The 19,326-nt window shown below is 39.6% G+C and overlaps 1 protein-coding gene across 4 annotated transcripts in view; it reads left to right on the top strand.

Annotated features, from left to right (window-relative positions):
* MRPL48 (mitochondrial ribosomal protein L48) overlaps positions 1–19,326 on the top strand; it is a 42,562-nt gene that overhangs the window by 10,884 nt on the left and 12,352 nt on the right. For all 4 annotated transcript variants that reach the window (XM_033947512.1, XM_033947513.1, XM_033947514.1 and 1 more), the window contains one exon: positions 7,840–8,009. In XM_033947512.1, the coding sequence (XP_033803403.1) occupies positions 7,840–8,009 (170 nt within the window). The remainder of the gene's footprint in view (positions 1–7,839; positions 8,010–19,326) is intronic.

Below are 19,326 nucleotides of genomic sequence, written 5' to 3'. Positions count from 1 at the left end.
CAAATAAAATTGTGTCGTATGATAATGCTACATAATTTTCCATTAAATGATTTATTTGATCCCAAATAGAGATCCAAAAATTTTTAATGAATGGACAATAAAACAACAAGTGACCTAAAGTTCCAGCATCAAGGTTACAATGCCAACATCTATTAGACATAGAGCAGTCCAATTTTTGTAAACGAACAGGAAAAACCATGTTTGCCTCATAGAAGCAGACATTGTACACTTCAACCTCCAGGACCAAATACGTGGCCACTGAGATGCATTCATTTGATGCTTAATCTCAATGCTCCAAATATCTCTAAGTCCAGTTTTTGGTTTCTTATTTATATAGCCAGATAATAATTTATACCACTCCGCAGCTTGGTGACCCAAGAAGTCTGCCTGAAAGCATAGGAAATCTAAACTAAATTGATTATTAAGAGATTTCCATTCAGGGAACCCTGCCTGAATAGCCTGCTTCAGTTGCAACCATTTATAATTTTATTTGCAACTGTGAAAAATCCAGATCTTTTTTTTCCCAGTGTTATGTTTTGTCATTGCTGGCTGTCTAGATTGTCTGGTTAAGTGAGTTATAAAGGATGCAGGGCCTAGAATGCAGGCAGAATTCATTCCACTGTTAAATATATTAAATCTTATAAATAGAAGATGTGCTAAAATAATGTTCTGCAAGAAACTCATTAAAAACCTGAGTTAACCTGGTCTTTTTTTTTTTTTTTTATTCTTTATTAATTTTTGCATATTACAGCAAGTGTATTAGATAAAATCATATGAACTTATAAATACACACTTGATTAACTCTCATATAACACATTAACCTGGTCTAACGTGGATGAGGGCCTTGGATATCTGAGAGGATTTGAGTTTCTGAATGGTCTAAAGCAGGTGTTGAGAGACGTAAAGTAGAGAATGAGAGGGGACAAATTTGTCCCCGTCCCCGCAGAAACTCAATTTTCCCGTCCCCATGAGTTTTGTTGCGATCCCTGTCCCTGCCCCATTCTTGTAAGCTCTGCCTTAACCGTACGAGCCTTGAACACTTATGATATTAAAGTGTTTGAGGCTTGTGCAGATGAGGACGGAGCTTGCAGGAATGGGACGGGGAAAATTTGTCCCAGTGTCATTCTCTAACGCAGGGGTGTCAAAGTCCCTCCTCGAGGGCCGCAATCCAGTCGGGTTTTCAGGATTTCCCCAATGAATATGCATGAGATCTATTTGCATGCACTGCTTTCATTGTATGCTAATAGATCTCATGCATTTTCATTGGGGAAATCCTGAAAACCCAACGATTGCGGTCCTCGAGGAGGGACTTTGACACCCCTGCTCTAACGTGAATCAAAGAATACTGCCATACAAAAAGGGAATTTATAATAATTTCACAAATATATTTTATTAAATTTTCAGAAAAGAATTACAAGCTCACAAAAAGCCACGGTGTACAACAATACAGTTTGAATACCAAGATCCATCATAACTTCACCATGTACCAAATATGTCACCCTCCCAACATCCCACCCTCCCATCCCCATTCCCAATCCCTAACCAAAACAAAATACACAGCACAATCCGATGCAGTTCCCAGAAATACATTAAACATTCAGTATATGACTACGTGTTCTAGGTGTCAATGTGTCACAAAAAGGTAACCAACATGTGCAAAATGACCGTCCCTGTGCAGAGTCCAATGAAGAGAAACCAAGTCGCTCCATAGAAGCTTGGTGAATCATGAGCGTGCGCCATCGAGAGAGGGTCGGAGAATCAGCAGTTATCCAACAAAGCAAGATCGCCTTTTTCCCCAACAAGACCGCCTTGGACAGAAAACTTTGAAATCCCTTCGGTGCAGACAGAGGAATACTTTCCAATGTAAATAGCATAATCGGAGCTAGAGTAAAATTGTAAGTCCACATGAGTTGAACATGTAAGTTTAGCTGATGCCAAAACGCTGAGATCCTAGCACAGGACCAAAATTGGTGACCCAAAGTGGATGGTGAATGGAGACACTTAAGACATTGGTCTGACGTGCACATTTTAGCACGAAACTGGTAGGAAGTAGATCTGTGGAGCCGGTGAAGAAATTTGTAATTGAGTTCAAACAAAAGTACATTGTGGGTCACCCGGACCGCCCAAAGTGACCCCCTGCGGATCATAGAAGCAGTCACCTCACAAGGAAAGTCCTGAGTCCATCGTAATGCAATAGTGTCATAAGAAGGTTCCCCCAATTGTTCCTGAAGATGACGATGGTGGAATCGCAGTGGAATCGGTACCTGGGCCGAGAGACTCAACGCTTCAGAGATGGACTCCATACAACAATCAGTGAGGGAGGCTCGCGGTAAGGAATTCACGTATGAAGATAGCTGAAGGTAGGAAAGCCAGTCAGTAGACCTCCAGCCATGGTCGCGCCGGAGCTCCTCAAATGTTTTCAAGGAACCCGAAGAATGGACCACCTGAAACAGGTATTGGTTAGATCTTGAAGTCCACACCCCTGAGGACTCCAAGTCCAGGCCCGCTCTGAATGCTCCGTTGCCCCGCAAAGGTAAGTAAGGTGTCACCTGGAATGAGAGCCGAAGTTAATGACACAGTGTCCTCCATAGACATCTCAAAGGCATGAGAAAAAGGTCCCGTGCTGATGATGTCCGCTTCGGTAATGTAGAGATATGAAGCAGATAACTAAAGTGATAAGGTGCACAAAGTAAAAGTTCAGGTTCAGGGGCGGAGAAATGTCCAGTGCCTCGAAACCAATCATTCAGATGTCTCATCTGACACGCCCAAGACAGTAACTTAAGATTGCGGAGCCCAAATCCACCTCGATCCCGAGGGCGGGCCAGATGAGACAAGGATAATCGAGCCCTCCTCCCATTCCACAAAAACCTCTGTAAACTCTTCCCAATCAGTTTATCGTGACGAGCAGAAAGTAACACAGGGATCATTTGGAATACATAAAGTCATTGAGGCACCAACACCATGTTATACAATGTTATTTTACCCAGTAGAGATAGTGGATAGACCCGCCAATTCTCCAATTTTTGAACCGTTGTTAAAATCAATGGATCTATATTTAGGGAATATAATTGTGCAGGATCTGCAGAAATCAATATACCCAGATATATAATATGCCCTGTCGCCCATACTAAAGGAAAAGTACCCCGCCAGTGCGTTCGCACCTCCGGAGTCAAGGGCAATACCAAAGATTTAGATTTATTCAATTTCATACCTGAGTACATACTAAATTCGTCTATTATGTCTAAGGCCCTGGGAAGAGAGGCATCCGGAGATCCTAGAGTTAATAAGATATCATCAGCGTAAGCCAATACTCGTAGTTGGGAATCCCCCTCAGGCATGCCCTGCAAGACATCGTCCCGCTGGATGGTGCGCAGTAAGGGGTCTAAGTACAATAAGAAGAGCAAGGGGGAAAGCGGGCTGCCTTGACGCGTGCCACGCTCTATCTTGAATATGGGAGAACGGGTACCATTTACCAAAACACTGGCTGTAGGGTCAGTATAAAGCAGATTTAGCATATTGAGGAACCACCCATCAAAACCCATATAAGTAAGCACTTGGAACAAGTATGTCCAATTAACCTGGTCAAATGCCTTAGCAGCATCTAGTCCCACCAATATCCCCTGTGTGCCAGAGTCCTTAGTGCGCTGTAATGCAGCAAGTAACCTGCGAACGTTGGTGACCGAGTGACGATTTTGTACGAATCCCACTTGTTCTGGCACTATCATGTTCGGCAGTAAAGTGGATAATCTGTTAGCTAATATTTTATCTAAAATTTTGATGTCGACATTAATTAGTGAGATAGGCCTGTATGATTCTAGGTCTGTCTCCGGTTTGCCCGGTTTAGGTATTAAAGTAATAAAGGCCTGATTAGCCCCTAAGGGAAGGGATCCACCCTCTAGTGCCGCATTATAGTATGCCTCCAGAGGACCACAGAGGGAAGGATTAAGAAGTTTGTAGAACTCTGGGGAAAATCCATCTGGGCCAGGTGAGGTGCCCCCTTTAAGCTGTTTAATAGCTAACTGCATCTCCTTACCCTGAATGGGGCGATTCAAAAAGGTTCTATCTGGGGATGACAATCTAGGGACCCCTGCATCCATCAAATAGTCCTCCACCTCAGGTCCTCCCCGACCGTCCCTAGATGCGTAAAAGTCCCTACAATGCTGTAAAAAGCTATCTGCAATCTCAGGGGTGGAAGTTAATTCCTTACCCGAACCCAGTAGGATCCGAGAAATGTAGCGGTTTGGGCGACGAGGTTTAGTCAAATTAGCCAACAAGCGCCCTGCTCTATTGCCATATCTGAAAAATTTATATTTACAGTAATGTAAGTAATGTTGAGTGCGTTCATGTAATAAGGTGTTCAATGCAACCTGCGCCGCCGTCAGGGCCTCCTGAGATTTCTGTGTAGGGTGCGCAATGTGGGCACGTTTATGACGTTGGTATTCACGCTCTAACTGTAAAATGCCCCGGGAGATCCGGTGTCTATGTGCACTGACGTAAGATATGATGTCCCCCCGAAGTACAGATTTAGCCGCCTCCCAAAACAGTAATGGTCTGTCCTGATGCTGTGAGTTGAAGGTCACATAGTCATCCCATTTCTGTGTGAGATATTTCTTAAAGTTCAAATTGTTAAATAAGTAAGACGGAAACCTCCAGGTCCCACCAGACCCAAAGTCTGTGTCTCCCAAGACGTCAATCCATATTGGACAGTGAAGTCTGTATTTTAGGTAAGAATGCGGAAGAGGTCAGGATGTAATCTATTCGAGAAAACGTGTGGTGTGCCCAGGACTGATGTGTATAGTCACGTTCTGTGGGATGCATCACTCGCCAAGGGTCAATTAAGTCTAATGTGTCACACAAGTAAGGTATTCCCTTAGTTGGACCACAGGACTGGGAAGGCCCCGGGCCCGTTCTATCCATAGTAGGATCCAGCACCTGGTTAAGGTCGCCCATCAGTATCAGGGGATTAGCAGGATCGCGCAGGCCGGCCCCCACCAGGGACTTAAAAAAGGAATGGTTATATTGGTTGGGAGCGTATATCATTAGTAAAGTAAATAATGATCCTGACATGGTGACCCTACAAAGTAATGTCCTCCCCAATGTGTCCCGGTAAAGTTGTTCCACCTTCCCCGGGAACCCCTTTCTGACTAGCAGCACCACTCCAGCTTTTTTGGTTGTAGATGATGTATAGAAAACCTGTCCCACCCAACTTCTTAAGAGCTTAGCGTGTTCAAGATCCGAAAGCCTGGTCTCCTGAAGACATGCCAGATCTGCTTTGTGATGTTGAAGACGCTGAAGAATTTTACTACGCTTCACTGGGGAAGTAATACCACCCACATTCCAAGATAGGATACGAAAAGGCTGAGGAATCATGAATATACCCGAAAATGATACCATGTCCAGTGTCTCAGAATAGGTCCCCCCGGCTCCCAGCTATACCAGAGAGAACCCCACAACAAGCACACCAATATTTTCAGCAATGGAAATGTATGGGAAAAGCACCCAGGAACTGCACCAGAAAGAAGCTCACAGTAGTATACAATTCTCCCAAAATCTAACTCCCCCCCTCCCTTTCAACCCTATCCTAGCTATCCCCCCCCTTCCCACCCTCTCTCCAATCCCCTACCCATCTGGTTCTTGCACTAACCCAAAACCCACCAGGCCTTAGGTTAGCAGATCACATCGCAGAGGCTATCAGAGCCCTGCCCTCTTGAAATATGCCTATCAAGATGCACAAACAGTAAGCAACATTCAATCAATTGTTATAAACTCCCATCACTGGTTTTTACATGAATAAAGTACATTGTAATCAGACAGTTCCAGGTGGAGTTTCAGGGCGATTAATAAACTCTCCCGCTAGATCCGCAGAGTCAAATACATGCCACTTTCCATTGTGATAAATTTTCAAAACTGCAGGATAGAGAAACATAAAGCGTTTCTTTTGTTCCACAAGTTTAGAGCAGAGAGGATGAAAGACTTTACGCTTTTCAGTAAGCGCTGCAGAGTAATCTTGCCCTATGCGCACCGGCGAGGATTCATATTGCTAAGATTCTCTTTTAGCTCTAAAGGCACGCAGCAGCTCCACCTTATGTCTATAATTATGAAGTTTGCCAATGACTACTCTTGGTCTTTGGTCTGTTCCTGCTCGGGGGCCCACGCGGTGCACCCGCTCAAAGCGGGCCGGGCCTAAAGAGGATGGCATTGGGAGCTCGCTGGCCAGCCAGGATTCCACCACCGAGAGGAGTACAGTGTCTGATATAGTCTCCGGGAGGCCTATAAATCGCAGGTTCCCTCGACGAGACCTATTTTCTAGGTCCTCAAGTTTATCATGGCAGGAACGGAGCTGTGTTGTCAGAGTTGTCACTGTAGCGTCCATTGCTAGTGCCCCGTCCTCCACCGCCGACACTCTCGTCTCCAGGTCTGTCACGCGCTTAGCATTATCCTCCAATAAATTCTCTAACTTGGTCAGCTGAGTGGAGATCGATTCCATGCGCGGCTCCAGCGCTTGTATTATCACCCGTTGCAGTTCCGATAGCGTTTCAGGTGAAAAAAATTGCCGCCGATGCGTCTGCACGCGGCGCGGCCGCCATCTTGTCATCGCCGGGCCGCGCTTTTTCACGATCCTTTTTCGCCGATTTAGTTGTCATGGCGGCGGGTGAGTGTGCCAAAAACCTGTCCATGTAATGTTCACCCGTTCCGCCGGTTGTGGGAGCCAAAATAACCCGCGTCTGTGCGTTAATTGCTGTTTATAGATGTGCAGGGCTCCAGAGCCGAACAAGCACACAGCCGTTCAGCTCACAGCATCACGTGATCCTTTAATTTATAACAATTTAAAAAAGATTTGGGGGCCATTGATTTTTACACTAAAAGTATAATTATAATAATGGGAAAGGGGGGGGTATATAGTTATATTATTGGTTAAATTAATATTTTTGAATATAACACATGTATGATATGCTTGATTTACAATATTTGTGGAAAGGGAGGGTGGGGGGGTTAATTTATGTATTTAAGATGATAATAGAAAAGAATTTCAAGTGATGTGAATAATTTAATTGCTGTAATATTGTACACTTGATGTAAGATGAAAAAATGAATAAAGAATTGGAAAAAAAAATGTATTGTAGATTTGTTTTCTTAGGGTTCCTCAGCTAGCATCATGATTATTACAGTTGGCTTGTCAGGCCTTGTCTGAGTAAGTGGCTGTTCTACTTACTCAGCCATGGCAAGACCCAGATAACTACAACAATCATATTGTAGGCTTAATAACAACAAAATAAAAAGTGGACAGGTACTATACACTGATTATTGATTTCATATCGTATTCGATTTAAAATTTTAATGTTAACACACACAGCCTTTCATACACATATCTAAACTCTTTATACAGGGGAGGGAAGGCTGGTTTGAGCGGGACCCATAAGGCAAAGCAAAGAGAATTTTATTTGTGTATCATTTACATGAGATGTAAAACAAGGAAAAGATGTGACTAGAGAAGAGAAAAGAAACTTATATGGACTCATGTCTTAGTCCAGTGAAGGAAGGGGGTCCTTGAATGTATCCCAGCCAGGAGAGGGTCCACCGCTCCCAAGGGAAGGGGAATTCTTGTGGCCAGAGCGTGGCCAAAGGCACAAACCTCATTTTTCTTGCATAATTCCTCTCTTGGTGCTATAAACGGTTCATGCCTAACAGTGGATCCAATTTTCTGTAGAACCAATATGGCCGAGAAGACTTTGCTTTCCAGGTTTGTTAGGGATTGTACCATTGTAGGTCAGGGAAGTGCTTCAAATAGCTGTTCAAACGTTGTAACCTTATGTATATCAAATCTGTGACTCTTTACAGGTAAAGAAGAGGAGGGATAAGATGGTGGACAAACATATGAAGGCTGGTACTGACTACGAGTACGGGACTGTGAATATTTGTACATCGGGATATGACATGACCCTGGTGGAACATTATGCACAGTACATCGTCAAGCTGTGTAATCACCTGAATATTAAAGTACATGAAAGGTATAGCGTGCTAGCAGTTCCCTGATGTTTCACTTGTGTGTGAGGTCAGGTATTGGGCATGGCAGTTAGAGCGTGCAAAATCCCTTCTCAAGACAGGTACAGTCATGGTCCAACTTTGAAAGTAATTACTTAATGCCATTATCTTGTGCTTTATTGCATACACATCTGGGTTGAAAACCTGTTTGTGTCCAGAATTACTTTTGTGCTGATAGAGAGCTGGAAATTGAGGTGGTATGACTTTAAAGCTATTGTATATTCTGTGCATGTCTGTTGGTCCTTCAGTCTTAGATAACCCAAAATGCTTCATCCTCCTGGGATCACCAGATACATAATCTTTGACTCTTACCAAGAGTGTATCTGGGCAGACGTAGAGCAGCTTACACCCTTTCAAATCTCATACTTCTCCCACATGCAGGCATGTCTTTCTACTTAAATGGCTGCATATTGGCTGCACATAACATAAACAATCAAAAATAAAAAAAACTGTGAAAAATACCACACAAGGTACCAATAAAGGAAGCAAAAAATTACTATATAACATCAAAAAGAACTTCCCATAATCATCAAATGTATAGTTTTCCCAAAATCAATAAACTTTATAAATGGTAGGATTGTGCTCAGAGACCTGGAGGGGCTAAAGGAGGTGAAACCCCCAACCACCTCACCTCACCTCCATATTTTTTAGTTATTGTGCAAACATTCAATTTAAAAAAGTGATGTGAAAGTCTTAGGGCTCCTTTTACAAAGCCGCACGTGTAATAGCGCGTGCTAAACCACCGGCCGCACTAGCCGCTACCGCCTCCTCTTGAGCAGACGGTAGTTTTTCGGCCAGCGCAGGGGTTAGCGCGTGATTAAAAGTCGTGCGCGTTAAACCCGCTAGCGCGGCTTTGCAAAGGAGCCCTTAGTTTCTTTAAATGAATTTTGAAAGTGAAAAAAAAGCACTTATCTATTTGATGGTTTCAGTGTTCAAAAAGGTTATCAATCGGCATGAAAGGAGGAGATTTCTGAAACCACAAAACAATAATACTAGTAAACTTTAAACTACCTAAAAGTGTTAGTGGTAACATAGTTCTCAAACATTATAGTCTACAAAAGCAGTGACGCTAAAGCTGTTGGATACCAGATAAGAGAAAACCTCTCATTTCTTCCAAGACACTCAAAAGCGCTGCTTAATGTTTTAAATTCTTTATTCATTTTTGCATGTTACAACAAGTGTAGCAGATTCATATGAACTTAAAAATACACACTTGATTAACTCTCATATAATACATTAAGTATAACAATTCATTACAAATTAATATTCTATAATATTTTAAATATTATGTAATAAACCTAATATTTAAATTATTCTTATTAAATAGAAAATCCTCCCCTCCCATCACAATATTACATACAAGTACCATTACATTAAAACTATTGATATAATCATATATTATGAAATAACAAAAATAAAACCCACCCATTTCCCTTCTAATCAAATATCTTATCTTGGGAAAAATTAATCATTCATTACAAAAATCTCTTTTTTTTTTTTTTTTTAAATTTTATTTATTGAATTTTTCAATTTTTACAATGTTTGAAATTCAAGTGATATAATTAATTACTATATATCATTGTATCTATCATTAATACAACTTAATTTATAAACAGTATATATTATATATAATCAAAAGTTATACATCCCTCCCCTTTTTTCAATTAATGATTCTAAAAATTATACATATCCCATCCCTTTTCTATATAAGTATTATAATTGTGCTGAGAAATCTAATCATTAGAATAATTAGTCAATGGTTGCCAAATTTTATTAAAATTATGAAAGTTCCCATGTTGTAATGCTATTACTTTTTCCATTTTGTAGATATGACAGACAGAGTTCCACCAGAACGTATAATTTAATTTGGTATAGTCTTTCCAATTCTGAGTGATTTGTTGCATGGCGATTCCTGTCAATATTAATAATAGTTTATTATTGTTTACTGAGATCGGACTCTGAGTTCTCATTGCAGTTCCAAATAATACAGTGTCATATGAGAGTCCTACATGATTTTCTAGTAATTTGTTAATTTGGGGCCAAATCATATTCCAAAAGGCATTTACACAGGGACAAAAAAAAATTAGATGATCTAACGTCCCTATTTCTATTTTACAATGCCAGCATCTATTGGATCTAGTATTATCTATCTTTTGCAAGCGCGTAGGGGTCCATAACACTCTATGTAATAAAAACATCCATGTTTGACTCATAGATGCTGACTTTGTAGATCTTAATCTCCAGGACCAAAATCGTGGCCATTGAGACGCAGAAAAAGGACATCCTTGTCTAACTCCCCTTTGCAAATTAAATTTATCTGATAAATTGTTATCTATATAATAAAACCGTAGGCGGCGCATGCGCAGTCTTATCAGCGTGCTTCCATGATCCGTATGTCCGTGGCCGCCAAGACTGCAGCATGCCCCGCGCTTACTACGGCCCCACGCGCAGCTCGGCACGGCGGTTTCCCCAGATAGGGGAAGCCGAAAAACTCAATCCTGCCTCATGGTCCTGCCGCCGCTCACGAATTCCCCCCCCCCCAATCCTCCTGCAACAGCCGCTACCGATCCTGTTCAAAGCGGCCTGCTGAGGTTCGCGGCCGCTGTAACGAACCTCGCAGGCCGCTCTCCACATGGTAGCACGTTCCCTCTGACGCAATCGCGTCAGAGGGAACATGCTACCGAGTTGGAGAGCATCCTGCGAGGTTCGTTACAGTGGCCGCGAACCTCAGCAGGCCGCTTTGAACAGGAGCGGTTGCGGGAGGAGGAGGGGGGGGAGTTTTAACAGGAGGAGTCGCCGAAAAAAACCTTCAGCCGCAGCAGGCCAGCACACGGGAAGGGAAGGGGGAGGGGCCGAACGGAGCAGGGCAGCTCAAGGTAAGAAGGGAATGGGGGGTGGGGGAAAATGTTTCTACTACTCAGCAGGGACCTGGAGGGGAAGGGAAAACCGCTGCTGCTTCTGCAAAGGAAAGTGGTGGTAGGGGAGAGAAGTGAATGGGGGGTGGGTGGGGGAAAATGCTGCTACTACTTCACAGGGATCTGGAGGGGAAGGGAAATATCACAGCTGCTTCTGCAAAATAAAGTGGGGGGGGAGAGAAGGGAATGGGGGTGGGGGAAAATGCTGCTACTGCTTCAGCAAGGACCTGGAGGGAAAGAGAAATACCGCTGCTGCTTCTGCAAAGGAAAGTGGGGGGGGGAGAGAAGGTAATGGGGTGGGTGGGGGGAAATGCTGCTACTACTTCACAGGGATCTGGAGGGGAAGGGAAATAGCACTGCTGCTTCTGCAAAGGAAAGTGGGGGGGGGAGAGAAGGGAATGGGGGGTGGGTGGGGGGAAATGCTGCTACTACTTCACAGGGATCTGGAGGGGAAGGGAAATAGCACTGCTGCTTCTGCAAAGGAAAGTGGGGGGGGGGGAGACACAGAAAGAAATACAGACAGACAAAGGAGGCTAGGGAGAGAGACAGACAGAAATAAAGACAGACAGGGGACCAGAGAGACACAGAAATAAAGACAGACAGGCAAAGGGTGCCAGGGAGAGAGAGAAAAGAATTGCAGGAGGGAGAAAGACAGAAAGAAAGGAAGAAAGAAACAGGAGCAGGGAGAGAGACATAAAGAAAGAAAGACAGACAGCCATATATTCTAGCACCCGTTAATGTAACGGGCTTAAACACTAGTTTATATATAATCTTGCACCAGGAGAGCTATACAATGTCTGAATCATTTTAATAAAACCGGGTCCTATTCCAAACCATTCTAGAGATTGATACATAAATTTCCATTCTACTCTATCAAATGCTTTTTCTGCATCCAAAGATAGCATAAAAGTTGGATCATTCATATTTTTTGCTAAATTTAAAGAGTGAAATGCTAATCTGGTGTTATGTGATGAGTGTCTTTTAGCAATAAATCCTGTTTGATGTACATCAATAATGAAAGGAAGAGCTTTTGCCAATCTTATTGCTAGTACTTTAGAAATTAATTTACCATCTACATTTAATAAGGAAATAGGACTGTAATTTGAAACCAAGGTAGGATCTTTGTTTGGTTTTGGTAAGACAATAATTAATGAATCAGCCATAGTACCTGATATATTTCCATTATTCATTTGATATTGATACAATTTTAATAGATATGGTAAAATAATGTTTTGAAATGAATTATAAAATTCAACCGTATAACCATCACCACCCGGAGCGGATCCAACTCTAAGAGACTTCAATGCTGATTCTATTTCTTTTAAAGATATAGGTTCTTCTAAACTTCTTTTTATATGATCTGGAACATTTGATCCAATAAATGAATTTAAAAATTTTTGTCCATCTTGTTCTTTATTTTCATAAGATTCAGAAGAATATAAATCTTTATAAAAATCAAGAAATTGTCTTAAAATGTCTTTATTGTTAGTGTGTGTATTACCTTGTATATCTTTAATTGCAATAATCTTGGATTTTCTTTTTTTTGCTTTAAGGAAATTTGCCAATAATTTTCCAGCTTTATTTGAATTTCCGTAAAATTGAACTTGTCTATTAAATAAATCTTTTCTCACAAATTGAGAAGAAATCTCATTATATTTAACTTTTAATTTTAATAAATCTTGTAATGTTTTATTTTCCCATTTTTCAATTAATTTATTTTCTAATAATTTAATTTGTTTTCCTAATTCAAGAAATTGTTTTTTATATTGTTTATTAATATATGCTGAGTATGAAATAATATTCCCTCTCATTGTTGCTTTAAAAGCGTCCCATAAAATCTCAGCATTAATATTATCTGAATCATTAATTTGAAAAAATTCTTGTATTTTTAATTTAAATTCTTCGAGAAAATTTGAATCCGCTAAAAAAGTATTATTAAATCTCCAAATTGAATTTAAATGTTCAATATCATAATTTTGAAGATTAATCCACACACCAGCATGATCCGAAATTATAATAGGATCTATAACTGCTTTTATCACACGCTGCGCTAGGTTATTAGAAACAAATATATAATCAATTCGTGAAAAGGATTTGTGGACCTGAGAACAAAAAGAAAATTCCTGATCATTAAAATGAAGAATACGCCATATATCTACTAAATCACAAGATTGAATCAAATTATCTAAGCCTAATGATTTCATAATTCTACTTGGTTTTTTATCCAAAATTGGATCCATTACAGCATTGAAATCTCCTGCTACTATTAAATTAGATGTAGCCAGTGGTAAAAGTAATTGTTGAATTTGTTTGAAAAACTCCATTTGATTTGTATTAGGAGCATATAAATTGAATAAATTCATGGTTGTATTTCCCAGATCCATTTCGACATGCACCCATCTACCTAAGGGGTCATAATTTATTAATTTGAAATTCGCATTGCATTTTTTGTTTATCAGAATAGCCACTCCAGCTTTTTTCTTTAAAGCCGGTGCAAATAAACATTTAGAAATCCAACCCCCAGATAATTTTTTAGATTCAGTTTCAGAAAGATGGGTCTCTTGTATGAAGTAGATATCCGCATTTTGATTTTTAAGGAACGATAATATTTTCTTTTTCTTAATAGGATGATTTAAACCATTGACATTCATAGAATAAATTTTTATATCCATCTTATTTATCATTAAATTTTAACCAATATTCTATGATAATATACATGATTAGATCTCAGCACAATTAATATATATTGATTCCCATTCCCACCCTCTATTTTCCCTCCCGACCCTCCCACTATCAATGTTTGTCTTGGAACACACATTGGTCATGCAAAACCTAAATCCCCTCCCCCAGGCAACTAATCATTCATAAAAATATTCTCTAATTCAATACATTTCATATTTCTTTATCCACCTTATTATTCATTTAAACCTTCATTAAATCCCCTTGTATATTATAGTTCATATCAAATTTAATTTGATAAATCATATTAATCTTTTCAAGTCTTAGATATAAATAATATATTACCCCTTCAATAAATTAAATATATTTCATATATAGTTCTAATTTCATATATTCAAATTAGATATATCTATTCCTATATATATAATATATATAATAATAAATATTTTAGTAAATCATTTTATATATTTGAAAATCATCATTTATAGTATCGTAATATGTATAGATAAATATTTATATCAAAAAGATTTTATAATTAATACCTATGTTATAATAATTTTCCATTCATTTAACCGAATCCAAAAAAAATTTTCCATTAATATTAGCAGAATTAAATATAGATGTAGTAATTCATATAAATTATAATTGGATAAATCATCTTAATATTTTCAAGTCTTAGATAAAAATAATATATTCTCCCTACAATAAATTTAATATATGTAAAATATAATTCTAATTCCATATATCATATTGTAATAATAACATTTTTAAACATCATCATTTATAATAACCTAATATGTATAGGAATTAAATATCTATGTTATAATAATTTCCACACTCATTTAATCAAATCTAAAATAATTTTTTTTTTTCCAGTTAATAATAGCAGTATTAAATATATATGCAATAATTCTATAATAGTATTCAATTCAATTATAATGTAAATTTATCATAACATCCAATATATTAATAATAATTGAATCAAAAATTATAAAATATTTTTTTTTTTTTTTTTTTTAAATGGATGGAATAAAATCAAATTATTATTTTAAGTCATAAAATTCAATATATTGTAATAAAATTTGAATCAAAAATTGTCATTCTTATTTTATCTTGCATTTTCTATATCCTTTCTTCAGATGAAACTTCCATTTTATTCTGATTATATGTAGACATTAGTTCCTCTTCTTTTTTCTTTCTTTATTTCCATCTATTTTCATTAGATAAATTTGCTTTATTCTGCTTTATTATGTAGACATTGGTTCTTCTTGTGTCAAAAATTCTTTCAGTTTAGCAGGATCTTGAAAATACATAGATTTATTTCCTGTAGAAATTCTCATTGTAGATGGATAGTAAAGACCATACATGTAGCCCTTTTCTTTTAATTGTTGTCTGAATGTAAGGAATTGTTTCCTTATATTTGCAGTATCTTTAGCAAAGTCAGGAACAAAAATCAGTTTAGATCCTTTATAGTTTAGGTTTTTATTTGCTTTTGCCACTTTTAAGATCTCAAATGCTTGTTGGTATCTTAATACTTTGAAGATCAGAGGTCTAGGAGCTGTCTGGTTTGTTTGTTTTCTTGTGGGGATTCTGTGGGCACGTTCTATCTCCAACGGCCATTTAGAATTCAGCTGCAGCAGTTTAGGCAAAAGATTTTCCAAGAACTGTATAGGGTTTTCTCCTTCAATATTTTCAGCTAAGCCAAGGATTCTAATATTCTTTCTTTTTCCTCGATTCTCCATATCAATTAGTTGATTTTTTAAGGCTGTTACATTTTTCTTTTCCTCTTCATACTTTTGTGTGAAAGTTTCCAACTGACAGATTCTTTCCTCCATCACAGACATTCTTTGTCTGTCAGTTTGGATTTCTTGTTTCAGGTTAATCAACTCTTCCTTCACTTCTGATAATTTGTTGGCATTATCAGTCAGCATTATTTTGATTTTAAATAATTCCGCCATGATGTCAGCTTTTTCATTAATTTCATCTGCTTCCAGCGGGATTGGTACGCTGGACGGCGATACAGGGGTTACCTTTGACCTTTTTGCCGACACTCCCGAAGTACAAGGTTTTTCATTTTTTCCTTGCCTTATCGCTGCCATTTCCGCCGTTGATTTTTATTATTTTTAAGTCGGACAAGTAAATAAATAGTTTTATTTTATTCAGTTGTTGCCTGGGACTCAGGAGCTCTGCGGTTAAGCTGCCATATCGTGCGCGCTCCAAGCCACGCCCCATTACAAAAATCTCTTAATGGTCCCCAGATCTTCTAAAATTTACCAAAATATCCTTTTTTTTTTTTTTTAATAATTCTTTATTCATTTTTAAACTTTCAGCAAGTGCACAATATAAGTAATACATAGATTTACTAACATCACTTGATAAATCTATCAAGATCATAACAAAGGTATATATATCTAAACCCTTCTTCCCCCCTCCCTTTCCATACAATTATTTAATTGAATCAATCTTTGTCATATTTCTTTTTTACATTTTTATTTTTATTTTTTTTTTCATTTATATAAACCCTCCCCTTTCCCTTCCAATCATAAATAATGTTAAGAAAATGGTGTTTATTCATTACAAAACAATGTCAATGGCCCCCATATTTCATTAAACCTTTTATAATTTCCATTTTGTATTGCTATTGAACGTTCCATTCTATATATGTGACAGAGTGAATTCCACCAGAAATTAAAATTAAGTCTTGTGTGATCTTTCCAATTTGTAGTAATATGTTGCATGGCAACTCCTGTTATAATCAATAAAAGTTTTTTTTTTGCGTTGCTATTGTACGTTCCATTTTGTATAATTTATATTTTGCGCTGCTTAATGTTTAAAAAACGCCAGCTCGAAGCCATTTAAAGAAAACTACGTCACTGTGGCCTCCAGAATTGTACACAATATTCTAAGTGAGGTCTCACCACGAGCATCACTATCTCATTTTTTTCTACTAGTCATTCCTCTTCCTATGCACCTTAGCATCCTTCTAGCTTTCCCCATTACCTTTTCTACCTGTTTGGCTACCTTAATATCATTACAAACTATCGCACCCAAGTCCCGCTCCTTTTTCATGCACAAAAATTCTTCTAACTCTAAACTGTACCATTCCCTTGGGTTTTGTAGCCCAAATGCATGACCTTTAGGTTTCTTAGCATTAAATCTTAGCTGCTAAATTCTGGACCATTCTTCAAGCTTCATTAGATCCTTCCTCATGTTTTCTATACCATCATGTGTGTCTACTCTATTTCAGATTTTGGTATCATCTGCAAAGAGGCAAATCTTACCAGTCATCCCTTCAGCAATATCGCTTACAAAAATGTTAAAAAGAAGAGGCCCAAGAACCAAACCTTTTCTTAGAGCACTCTCCATTGACAATTACCCTCTGTCACTTTTCACTCAACCAGTTCCTAACCCAGTCTGTCACTTTGGGGCCCATCCCGAGGGCACTCAATTTATTTGACACCTGTGTGGAACACTGGCAAAGTCTTTGCTAAAATCTAAATACACCATGTCTAGCACACTCTCTCTATCCAATTCTCTGATCACCCAGTCAAAGAAATTGATCAGATTTGTCTGACAAGATCTACCTCTAGAACATAGAAACATAGAAGAAACATAGAAAGATGATGGCAGAAAAGGGCTACAGCCCACCAAGTCTGCCCACTCTACTGACCCACCCCATTAAGTCTGAGTGCTAATGACCCAGCTCCTTAACTCGACCCTCGCAGGGATCCCACGTGGATGTCCCATTTATTCTTAAAGTCGAGCACGCTGGTGGCTCTGATCACCTGCTCCGGATGTTTGTTCCACTGATCCACCACCCTTTCTGTAAAGAAATACTTCCTGGTGTCACCACCAAATCTCCCTCCTCTGAGTTTGAGCGGGTGCCCCCTTGTGACTGAAGGTCCCTTAGGAAAGAATATGTCGTTTTCCACCTCGACACGACCTGTGACGTACTTAAATGTCTCAATCATGTCACCCCTCTCCCTGCGCTCCTCTAGAGAGTAGAGCTGCAACTTGCCCAGTCTTTCCTCGTATGAGAGACCCTTGAGTCCGGAGACCATCCTAGTGGCCATTCGCTGGACTGACTCAGCTCGAAGTACATCTTTACAGTAATGTGGCCTCCAGAATTGCACACAGTACTCCAGATGAGGTCTCACCATCGTTCTGTACAGTGGCATTATGACTTCAGGTTTACGGCTGACGAAGCTTCTATTGATACATCCCAACATCCGCCTTGCCTTGGATGAGGCCTTCTCTACTTGTTTGGCAGCCTTCATGTCTGCACTGATGATTACTCCCAAGTCCCGTTCTTCTGAGGTCGTAGCTAGTGTTTCTCCATTCAAGGTGTATGTTCTGCATGGATTTCTGCTACCGAGATGCATCACCTTACACTTTTTTGCGTTGAAGCCCAGCTGCCATGTTGAAGACCAGTTTTCCAACTTGATCAGATCCTGCGCCATACCATCCGTGAGATCGCTTTCACCTACTATATTACACAGTTTGGCATCATCGGCAAACAGCGCTACTTTACCCTGAAGCCCTCGGGTCAAGTCCCTTATGAATATGTTAAAAAGGGATGGTCCCAGGACTGAGCCCTGCGGCACTCCGCTAGTCACCTCCGATGTCTTAGAGAGGGTGCCATTGACCACCACCCTCTGAAGTCTTCCACTCAGCCAATCATTGACCCATGCCGTTAGTTTCTCACCTAACCCCATCGATTTCATCTTGTTTAATAGTCTACGGTGTGGGACACTGTCAAACGCTTTACTGAAATCCAAGTACACTATGTCCAGAGACTCTCCCGAGTCTAGCTTTCCTGTCACCCAGTCAAAGAAGCTGATAAGATTGGATTGACATGACCTGCCCCTAGTGAATCCATGTTGACAGGGATCCCTCAGATTCCCCTCATCCAATATCGTGTCTAATTTCCCTTTAAGTAGAGTTTCCATGAGTTTACACACTATTGATGTGAGACTTACTAGTCTGTAATTCGCAGCCTCCGCTCTGCAACCCTTTTTGTGCAGAGGAACAACATTGGCAGTTTTCCAGTCCAGGGGGACTCTCCCCGTACTTAGGGAGAGATTGAAGAGCATGGCTAACGGTTCCGCCAAAACATCGCATAGCTCTCTGAGCACTCTTGGGTGCAGATTGTCCGTCCCATGGCTTTGTTCACCTTGAGTCTTGACAGTTCTCTGTAAACATCAGCTGGTGTGAACTCAAACTTCTGAAATGGGTCATCCATTCTTTGCTTTGCATCCAGCCGAGGCCCATGCTCTAGTGCCTCGCAGGTAAAGACTGAACAGAAGTAATCATTCAGTAGTTTGGCTTTATCGGAGTCAGTTTCCACATAATTCCCGTCTGGCGTTCTAAGGCGTACTATCCCGTTTGTGTTCTTTTTCCTGTCGCTAATGTATCTGAAGAAGGATTTGTCCCCTTTCTTGATGTTCTTCGCTAGAGTTTCTTCCATACGAAGTTTGGCTTCCCTGACTGCTGTTTTGACCGCTGCAGACTTTGTCCTGTATTCAATGTTTGCTTCTTTTTCCCCGGTGCGTTTGTATGAGAGAAATGCTCTTTTCTTCTCCTTGACGAGGTATGATACCTCATCTGTGAACCATTGTGGTTTCCTTTTTCTTTGTTGTTTGGATACCGATTTTATGTAGCGGATAGTTGCCTCATGAAGGATCGATTT

The sequence above is a fragment of the Geotrypetes seraphini genome, chromosome 6 (genome assembly GCF_902459505.1).
Source record: "Geotrypetes seraphini chromosome 6, aGeoSer1.1, whole genome shotgun sequence".
Lineage (NCBI taxonomy): Eukaryota > Metazoa > Chordata > Amphibia > Gymnophiona > Dermophiidae > Geotrypetes > Geotrypetes seraphini.
The sequence above is the reverse complement of the archived record's forward strand: the minus strand, read 5'-3'. Positions and strand labels throughout refer to the sequence as shown.